Source organism: Anas acuta, chromosome 9 (genome assembly GCF_963932015.1).
Source record: "Anas acuta chromosome 9, bAnaAcu1.1, whole genome shotgun sequence".
NCBI lineage: Eukaryota > Metazoa > Chordata > Aves > Anseriformes > Anatidae > Anas > Anas acuta.
This window is the reverse complement of record NC_088987.1, coordinates 14,360,850-14,370,612: the sequence shown is the minus strand read 5'-3', so window position 1 is coordinate 14,370,612 and position 9,763 is coordinate 14,360,850. Positions and strand designations below refer to the sequence as shown.

At 58.4% G+C, this 9,763-nt stretch overlaps 2 protein-coding genes across 2 annotated transcripts; both read left to right on the top strand.

Moving 5' to 3' along the window:
- Positions 1–486: 486 nt before the first annotated feature.
- On the top strand, positions 487–5,631 carry PTTG1IP (PTTG1 interacting protein). The gene is made up of 7 exons (XM_068691614.1): positions 487–689; positions 1,723–1,775; positions 2,970–3,078; positions 4,589–4,691; positions 4,793–4,858; positions 5,017–5,063; positions 5,280–5,631. Exons 1-7 carry the CDS (start codon positions 593–595, stop codon positions 5,321–5,323), a joined length of 519 nt encoding a protein of 172 aa, XP_068547715.1. The 5' UTR covers positions 487–592; the 3' UTR covers positions 5,324–5,631.
- Positions 5,632–5,909: 278 nt separating this feature from the next.
- On the top strand, positions 5,910–9,549 carry SUMO3 (small ubiquitin like modifier 3). Its single transcript, XM_068691617.1, has 4 exons — positions 5,910–6,075; positions 6,231–6,359; positions 8,042–8,113; positions 8,842–9,549. Exons 1-4 carry the CDS (start codon positions 6,055–6,057, stop codon positions 8,902–8,904), a joined length of 285 nt encoding a protein of 94 aa, XP_068547718.1. The 5' UTR covers positions 5,910–6,054; the 3' UTR covers positions 8,905–9,549.
- Positions 9,550–9,763: the final 214 nt, after the last annotated feature.

Below are 9,763 nucleotides of genomic sequence, written 5' to 3'. Positions count from 1 at the left end.
TGCCCCTGCCTGCTGCTGTCCCTCCTTGAGCACCAGCTCTCCGCGGGGCACCCAGCTCCCGACTCCATTTCTCCAGAGGAGCTGCCAAAATCTCCTGGGTGCCCACCTCCTGCGTGCCTTGGCTGACCTAACACAGTCGTGCCTTTGCTGTCCCAGCCTGCGGGGGGACTGTCACCCCCTTCCAGCCCGTCCAGGGGACGCGTCAGGGAGTGCGGAGCCTGCGCTGCGGGCAGGCGCTGAGCGCCACGACGCAGGCAGCGATGCCGGGCGTTCAAGCTACAGCCTTGGGTGGTTTTTGTTTTTTTTTTGGTTTGTTTTCCCTCTGTTGTCCTCTGGGCAATCAATAAAAGCACCCGGGGAAGCCTCTCCCGCCCCAAACACCCGGCCAGCTCCGCCGACGGGACCCACCCGAGGGGGGGGACGCGCCCCGGCCGCCTCCGCCGCTCCCTGGGGCCGGGCAGCGAGGGGCCGCCCCCGGCCTGCCCCCGCCCCGCTGCCGGCCCTACAAAGGCGGCGGTCCCCGGCCCTTTCCTCCTCCTCCTCCTCCTCTTCTTCCTCTTCCCCCGGCCCCCGTCCCGCTGCCGGTGTCTCCATGGCCCCGCTCCGGGCGCTCCGCTTCTGCGCCGCCCTGGCCCTGGCCCTGGCGCTGCTCCCCGCGGCCGTGCGGGGCGAGGAGGAGGCGGCGGGAGGTGAGCGGGGTCCCACGGGGCCGTGGGGGGGTCCCACGCGTGTCCGTCCCGGTACCAGCCTCGCCCGGCGCCCCCCCAGTGCTCCGGCACCGCTGGGAGCCGCAGCCCGTGCTGGGAAGCTGCGGGGGTCCAGCGGGACCGTCCCCGGCCCTTGGGGGGCTGCAGCCGAGGTGGTGGCGAAGGGCACGGGGGTTTGGGGTCCTGGGGTGCTCCCCCGGGGCTGTAGGAGCAGGGTTTAGGGGTAGCAGCGCTGGGGGTCCCGGGAGAGAGGCGGTAATGGAGATGCAGGGGAAAGTGAAGGCGCTCTTCTCGCTTCCTGAGCGCGTCCCTTGGGGCGGGGGGGCTGCTCGGAAACTCGCCGTGAGCAGCGAGCCGGGGGGGGCCCAGCCTGGGCTGGAGACACGGGCGCGATGCGGTGCCCCCAACCCGTCTGGGATCCGGCACAGGGCCTGCGATCTCGGCCTCTCCGTGGCGCACAAACCTCCTTATCTGAGGAGCCGCGTTAATAAATTGCCTGGTTGTTTGGAGGGCTCCGTGCGGAGCATGTGACGGGCGGCGGGTCACAGCCGGGGCTTCCTTCCAGCTGCGAAGGGAAAAAACACAGCCCTGCTCCACTGCTTGCCTGTGGGGAGCCGGAGCTCCCCTGGGGCTCAGCACGGGGACCTGTAGCAATCCCGGCTCGGGGTGGTGCTGGGGGTGCTGTGCCTTGGCTGGCAGCGGGCAGGGTGCTCCCATGCGCTGTCCCTGCCTGCTGGGTGCCCGTACAAGGGGGCTCAGGTCCATGACCCGCACCCCAGCAGCCTCACGCCTCTCCCCTGTGTCTGTGCTCTGCTCTGCGGGGGCTCGGCCAGGTGTGCAGTGTCATAGGTGGGGACCCTGAGGGTGTCAGACACTGAGGATGTCACATCCTTTTGGGTCTGGTGGCTGGCAGCTCTGACAGGAGCGTTAAAATGCAGAGCCAGGGACGGGAACAGGCTCTGGGGTGCGCTGAGAAGCTCGTCGTGGTCCTGAGGTGTCCTTTCCCTTTCTGCAGATTGCCACCAGTTCACAAACAGGAGCTGTGAGGAGTGCCTGAAGAATGTCACCGTAAGTAGCTGTTGTGGTTTAACCCGGCCGGCAGCTAAACACCACACAGCCATGTGCTCACCCTGCCCCCTCCCTCTCTGGGATGGGGGAGAGAAATAGGAAAGCGAAGCCTGTGAGTTGAGATAAAGACAGTTTATTAAGACACAAAAATAACAATAATAATAACGATGATAATAGTACTGCTACTAATAATGTGTACAAACAAGTGATGCACAATGCAATTGCTCACCACCCGCTGACTGATGCCCAGCCTAACCCCAAGCAGCCGGCCCCCCCACCTCGGCTAGCCACCCCTATATATTGTTTAGCGTGACCCCATATGGTGTGGAATACCCCTTTGGCCAGTTTGGGCCAGCTGTCCTGGGTCTGTCCCCTCCCAGCTCCTGCTGCACCCCCAGCCTGCCCGCTGGCAGGATGGAGCGAGAAGCTGAAACGTCCTTGGCTTGGTGTAAGCACTGCTCTGCAACAATTAAACATCAGCGTGTTATCAGCACTCTTCTCATCCTAATCCAAAACATAGCACCCTACCAGCTACTAGGAGGAAAATTAACTCTGTTTAACTGAAACCAGGACAGTAGCAGAAGTATAACTCCAATTTCTCCCAAAGAACTGCAAGCGCAGCACATGTTTTGGGTGGTTCAGAGGAGCTGCTTCCCTCTCGGGGTGAAGGGGCTCGGTCATCCCTGCCCATTGCAGTGAAGACAAACACTCCTCAGTGCTCTGGGGCGAGGCCTCTAGGAACTGCTGGCTTCCTGGTCTGCTTCTTGAGTCATCAGTTGAACTGCTGAGCTCCTCCTAGGAATGCAGGACGCTGCTTTTGGGCAGGTGTGTCCCCTGAGCGCAGGAGGACCCGGCTGCCTGCTGGGCTGTGCTTGCTGATGGAGCAGCTTGGACCCAGCTCCGTCGGTTGCCTCACGTGGAGCAGGAAGTCGGGCTGTTCCTAGAGTCTCTTCCCACTGAGGTTTTCCTGTAAACAGTTGGTTTCCCTTTGGCTTTCCTCATGTGGCCCTATGTAGCCCCCATCCTGGGCACGTGGTGGGGTTGGTTGGGGCAGCAGGCTGCGGGGACAGTGGCACCGGGTGGACGAGGGCTGTGTGCCTGTCCTGCAGACCTTAGTGGTGGCTAGCAAACTGGAGCCTGGCTACCTGGCAGCGCTGCTGCCCAGCGGTGACACCGTGCTGTTGTGTGTTGCAGTGCCTGTGGTGTGCCAGCAGCAAGCAGTGCGTGCCCTACCCTGTGCGGCGGATCCTGCCACCGGCCGACCTGTGCGAGCTCCGCTCTGCGCGCTGGGGAGTCTGCTGGGGTGAGTGAGTGCCTGGGGCTCCACCAGTTGGCCCAGGGCTGCTGCTGCTGGGGTGGCAGCGACCCCCTGAACTCACCAGGGGCTCTTCGAGCATCGGGTGAGGAAGGCGAGTGGGAGCAGTGCCCCGTCTTCTGGCAGGAGTAACCCCTGCGCTGCTCCTGGTGTGGTCCTTGGGCTTCAGGACGTGGTGAGGACTGGGGCACTCCGTGGGCAGCACCCCACAGTGTGCACACCCACATCACCCACATCTGAGCTCTGCAACAGTCGCACCGCCCTGAGCCCAGCACGTGGCTCCCTGTACTGCTGCTGTCCCTCGGTGCTGTGCCTGCTGGCCCCGGCAGGCTCTCAGGTCCGTGGGGGCTACAGGAGGCACAGTGAGGTGGCTTCTCCTCGAGTTCACCCACCTGAGAAAGTTTTCTCTTCCAAAACTAGCACCGCATGAGCCACCTGGAGCCAAGTCATCACCAGGGGCTTTTCTGGCTGGTGGCTGACTGGCAGCGTTTCCTGCTTGGTGGCTCTCTGGAGAAAGGACTTGTTCAGACCCAGGTTGTGTGCTTGTGCTGGGACGAGCCCCAGGTGTTGGGTGGTGAAGCATTAGGAAACAAGACGTGGCTTGGTTTCTCTCGCCTGTCCCTGTGATGCACGTGAAGTCGAATTGTGGTCACAGTGAGCTATTGTTCTGGAGGCCGGGTCCTTCACCTGCAGAGGGAAAACTGCTCCCACACCTCACGAAGAGAGAATCTCCTCTTTGTGAACATCAGTTTCTGAGACTTGTGTAAGACCTTGAAATACGAGTTTGTGTGCGAGTAGCCTCAATAAAAGGCCTCATTGTGGAAGAACACATTCCTTAGCTTGCAGAACTAGCTTTAGAGAAGATTAGTCCTTCGGGAGGAGATTAGCTCTTAAATGTGCCTGCATTTATGGTGTGCGACTCCGGCCTTTGTTATCAGGCAGAGGAGTGAGCGGGGCAGAGGTGACACGAAGGCTGGGCTCTCCCCGCAGAGCCACGTGTTTCAGAGGTGCTGGTGGAGCAGTCTGCTTAGCTTTGCCTTGCCCGCCGCTGCTGATTTCCAATATTTGGCTTCTGGTTTCGCTGCAGAGCAGCTGGCCAGATGAAAACTTCACCTTGCACATCAGGAAGGCAGCGCTGCCGAGTCAGCCCTCAAACTCTGGCTTTTTCAAAGCCCTACCTGGACCTGCCCGTTCCTGGGTGACCAGTGAGGGACAACTCGGGACCTGGGGACAGAGGCGATGCTCTGCAAGCTGCTGGCTGCCTGCCACCTGCTCACCCAGATCCCCGATGAAATGCCCCATGTGGGCATGCGGTGTGGGGCTGGCTGCCTGAGCCACACCAAGAAGGAAGCCCAAAGGGTCTGGGATGTGCTAGTGCACCTAGACATAACGCCTGGCTTGCCTCGAGTCCAGTAACAGCACCTGTGTGACTGTACACACTGCAACTTCCCAGCAGCCGGGTATTTGTGTGCTGAGTGTCTCTCCTTGCATCCTGCAGTGAACTTTGAAGCCCTGATCATTGCGATGTCTGTGGTGGGAGGCATGATCCTTATCATGCTGGCCGTCTGCTGCTGCTGCTGTTGCAAGAAAAAGAGCAAAAAGCAAGTACCGGAGGGGGAGGAAGGGGGCTGCTCCCAGATTTCCTGAAGAGCAGCTGAGGTGCAGCCATGGGCTGGTGCTGACGGGGCTGTTTGTGTGCCAGGCCGGACAAGGAGGACGAGCGAGCGGCCCGGGAGCGGGAGCGGAGACGGGTGCGCCAGGAGGAGAGGTGAGGCCACGCTGCTGCACCCGGTGCTGTGCTTGGTGGGGGGGTGTGCACCGTGAGCAGGGCCCCTGCTGGGACCTGGGGGGGGTGCACCCGAAAATCCCAGCCTGCTTGGCTTTGCTGTGCTTTTCGCTGACTCGTGGCCCCTTTTCTGCCCGCAGGAGAGCAGAGATGAAATCGCGGCACGATGAAATCCGAAGGAAATACGGTACGGCGGCTCCTGCTGGTGTCTTCCACTAAGCTCTAGGTCCAGTAACCGCGTCCCGTGCTGGGAGGGCGATGGGGCCGGCCTGCCAGGAGGACACGGGGACACAGGGGGGCAGGCAGTGCCATGGAGCTGCTGTCCCCCGGAGCTCTGGGTGGCGGTGGCAGGCGGGAGGGCTGCTCCGGGGGGGGGTCTCAGCGGCTGTCCCTTCTCTCCTAGGGCTGTTCAAGGAGGAGAACCCCTACGCCAAGTTCGACAACTAGCCCCCAGCCTGCAGCACCACGGGACACGGGACGGGGACACCCCCGGCCAGGAGGAGAGCACCACGGCACCGGGGCTGTGCTGTGCTGGGTGCCTGGGCTCCGGGCTCCGCTCTTGGCCTCGCCTGCCCCGCGGTGAGGGCTGGAGCCTCCCGCTGGAAGCCCCCCCGGTCCCTGGGGGGCTGGGGCGGGCCGGTCCCGGGGCTGTCCGTGGGCTCTGCCTTTTTCTTGTGCCTTTCGGTGCCTCTCCCGGCAGCGCCGGGGGGGGCGGCTGCGAGCCGAGCAGCGCATTAAAGCCTCCGCTCACCGCGCCCTGCGCCGCCTCCTGCTGCGAGCCCGCCCGGGGGGCGCGGGGCGGGACCGGGACCGGGACCGGGAGGGGGCGGGGCCACAAGGAGACCACGCCCACATGGTGATGGCCACGCCCCCTTCATTGGTGGCCACGCCCCCCGTGACGCACTTTCCAGAGGCGCCTCGGTGCTGTGCGCGCCCCCACGCCCGCCCGGCCGTGAGCGCGCGCGCGCGCCAGGAGCCTCCCACGTGACTCGTCCCGGCGGCCAATGGCGCGGGCGGTTGGCGGCGGGGAGGCGGGGCCGGGCGCGGCGCGCGCGCGCGCTCTCGAGGGCGGTTGGCGGCGGCGGCGGCGGCGGCGGGAGCCGAGCGCGGGCCGCTCCCCTCAGCGCGTGCCCGCCTCGGCCCGGCACGGCCCGTTCCGACCCCCCGGCCCCGCCGCCATGTCGGAGGAGAAGCCCAAGGTGAGGCGCGGCCCGGCCGCTGGGGCCTCAACGCCGGGCACCGGGGGCCGGGCCCGCTCGGCGGCTGCCGCTGCCCTGCCCCGCCCCGCCCCGGGCACCTCCGGGCCCTCGGGGTCCCCCCCTCGCGGTGTTCTCACGGCGTTGTCTCCCCGCAGGAAGGGGTGAAAACGGAGAACGACCACATCAACCTGAAGGTGGCCGGGCAGGACGGCTCCGTGGTGCAGTTCAAGATCAAGAGGCACACGCCGCTCAGCAAGCTGATGAAGGCGTACTGCGAGAGGCAGGTACGGGCACAGCCCCCCCGGGAGGGGCCCCGGGCCCTGAAGGACTCGGTCCCGGCGGGGTCCGGCCTGCTCGTTGGGGGGTCTGGGGCTGGGCTTGGGGGTGTGCAGTGGGTGAGCAGTGCCCCTTCCTCACCCGGTGCTCCCACGGCTCTGAAAATCCCCCACGGTATCCAAAAATCCCCCGCGATATCCAAAAATCCCCCGTGAAGTCGTTTCCCACGCCTCTTCGGTTCCAATCCCGGTTCGGATGCTGGCTCGGTCTCAGTTTGTAGCCGTGCAGCCCTCGCTGTTATCACACCTAAGATTTTGGCCGTGCAGGGCGTGCTTTCCCTTCGGAAGCGTGCATGAAAACAGGTTGTCCCGTGCCACCGCTTCTTTCACCATCTTTTTTTCCTCCTCCTCTTCTCACGTGTCCCTTTTGCTGCCTGCTGGGACGTTCTGCAGGTGGCTGCAGGCTGCTCTGTGCGGGAGGCTGGCTGTCCCCCGGTGCTGCCTGTAGCTCACCTGGAGAGAGCTTTATCCAGGCTCACAGCACGTGTGCGCCTGCACCCGATCAGGTGCTGCAGGGAACAGAGAGTAGGGGTGCAAGCGGCTTTCCAAAGTGGAGTGAATTTCAGTTTGCAGGCATCTTTCCTGTTCTGTCACACATGATGCTCTTTCTCTGATTCCTCAAGGCTTAGGTTGCACCCCATCCTCTGCCTGATGCAGTGTATGTCTTCTCAGGCTGGGAATGAGCTCAATTTAAGGGGTCTTCAGAGATGCACGGAGAGCTTTTGTGCTTGTGTGGCTGTAGGTAAGGACTGGCAGGCTGGACAGCAGAGGGGTTTTCAAGAGTTTTAGAGGGCAAAGCAAAGACCTAGCTCACTGAGGCAGGGAGTGAAGGCTGCATCACACAATTAGAAACTGAATTCAGTTGTGAACTCAGCTTAGGCTTTAAAAGCAAGACTTAATAACTGCAAAAGTCTCGCGTTAAGAGCCCTAGCATGTTCCTAACAAAGCATGCAAGTAAAAATCTTCATGGTGGTCTGTGAGTTCTTTTTTCCTTAAATGCTTCACAGTTCCTCTTTTCGTCAGAAGATAGGGGACTAGACCTGGGAGTGAACATGTCAAAAACTTGTCTTAAGTATGGGCAGTCGGTGCCATCAGGCAATTGTACCAAGAGGTAACCTTTCTAGGTTTTTTGGAAGTGTTTTCTTTTGAGTGAACTGCAAATCCTCTTACTTCCCTGCATGAAAAACAATTGGCACTCCTCTCTGCCATGTCCTACGAGGCTATCTAGAACTGTTCGCTGATTGATGTCTTTGCAACTTTGATATCACCTCTGGATGATACTTTTTCTCTTGGCTTTCCACTTCATTCTTTCAGCCCTGCTTGAAGTTAAACGTTACTTTCTTGTTCTCCGCTACCTTCTGGTATTTGTTCTTTGCAGAGCAGGACTGCAGGCTGGGTCAGAACTGGGCACCAGAACAGTACCTGTGGCTCTGTATCGAGTCCTCGCTGTGACAGCGACTGCCCGACAGTTCTGCTTCCTCAGTTCACACAGCACAACAGATGCATTAAGTTTCCTATTCATTTCAGCCTTACCTGTGTTAATATCTCTTCTGATAGTAAATCCCTAAATGCTTTATTTGGATTCAAAAGCCAAAGTGAGGTTTCTCATGCTAACTACTCTGAACTTGCAGGGTTTGTCAATGAGGCAGATTAGATTCCGATTTGACGGACAACCGATCAATGAAGCAGACACACCTGCACAGGTACGAAAAACACTTGTACTGCAAATTGCTATCAAATACTTTATTGGTTGCATGCAGGTCAAAGGGGCTTGGAATCAGGATGATTCTCAAATAATTCAATTTCAGTTCACTCAAAATAATTTGTCTAGAGTGGGATTTCTGTCCTTTGAGTTCTGTCATGGGTGTTGGGGGCAGAAGATGTCTGAGCACTGGTGCTGAGCCAAGCTGGTGCCGAGTGCTGCTGTGGGCAGCAACCCAGGAAGGTGCTGGAGTTTTCAGCTCTGTCCTGATTCTGCTTTGGCCTGAGGAGAGCTGGGACTGAAGCTAAATGCCACGCTGCTGTCAGCTCCGGTAATGCTGAGAATTTGGGGAGCTTCTTGTATCGAGAAAGCCTGAGGTGAGGAATACAAGAAACGCTTGGCTGAGGTGATTTCTTGTAGAAGACAGTAAACGTCTGAGCATGGCCTGAGAGGCAGGCATGGCTCCAGAGCCTGTTTTGGCATTGGCGGTGCCACGGCTAGAGGTGGCAGAGGTTCCTGAAGTGTTCTCTGCCTGCTGCTGTCTGAGACACTTCGGGCAGCCCTGCAGGGGTGATACTGCCTGGAGAGACTGCTGGAAGGGGGTTGACACAGCGTTAAGGTTGCACCTTAAATGCTCAATTCTTGATACTGGTCAGGGTAGAGATCTGAGTGCTTTTGTACTTTTGTGGTTGTGAATTTCAAGTCCTGTGTTTTCTGATTGATTAACAGCTGGAGATGGAAGATGAAGACACTATCGATGTGTTCCAACAGCAGACAGGTGGAGTGTGTTAAGACATGCCATCCTTTTGAGAAGAGGAGTTTAAGGATCCTCATCGCACCTCACTCTCATCTGGTTTTGGATTTGCTATTAAATAGTAAACAAATGAACATGCCAATCACACAGGATTCTTCTAAACTTTAGAGGACATTTACCAAAATTGCTTGTTGTCTTTGACGTACTGCGTGTGCAAGTCAAAACAGTATCTGCAGGGATTAATCTATATCTTCAATTGGGCCAATTTGATTTAAGTTCATTTTAAGTAATATACGTTGTCTATCTGCTGTTAACTTTTTTTTTCTTTAAACCTGTGGCCTAAATATTCATCCATGTTTTAGGACATGGACTGTTCATTCCTGGCTGTTGTCGGTCTTGCCCCTCTGTTTAATTCTAATCTTGTAAATAATTCAGTATATTTTCTTGCTAATCGAGAGCTTAAAAGTTTCCTTTTATAATATGCCTAAGAGAAGGAAGAAGAGATGCTGATTTAAAGTTTTTAGTGTGTTGCAGTTACTTCAGAGATGTTAAGCCTATGACACGAGGTCTGTACGTGCAGATCCGATGCTTAGTATAGAGTCAGTTTGAAATATTCCAGATTTACATGTGCGTTGCCATGATTTGATAAAAGTTGCCTGAAAATATACTTTTTTTTTAATGCAGTCGTGAGAATCGTCATGAATTATTGTCAGAAACGGAGTCACCAGGGCAGCTGGTCCCAAAGTAATGCCGGTGACAGAGCTGCGGGGTGTTTTGTTGTGCAGGTTTATGAAGAGGAGCCTCTCACAACATCATCTGTCTGCTAAATGACATAATTCACAACCTCTCTCCAGTTTGTACGTCTCTGGAAGCTGTGTCTTTGTGTCTCTGTGTGTC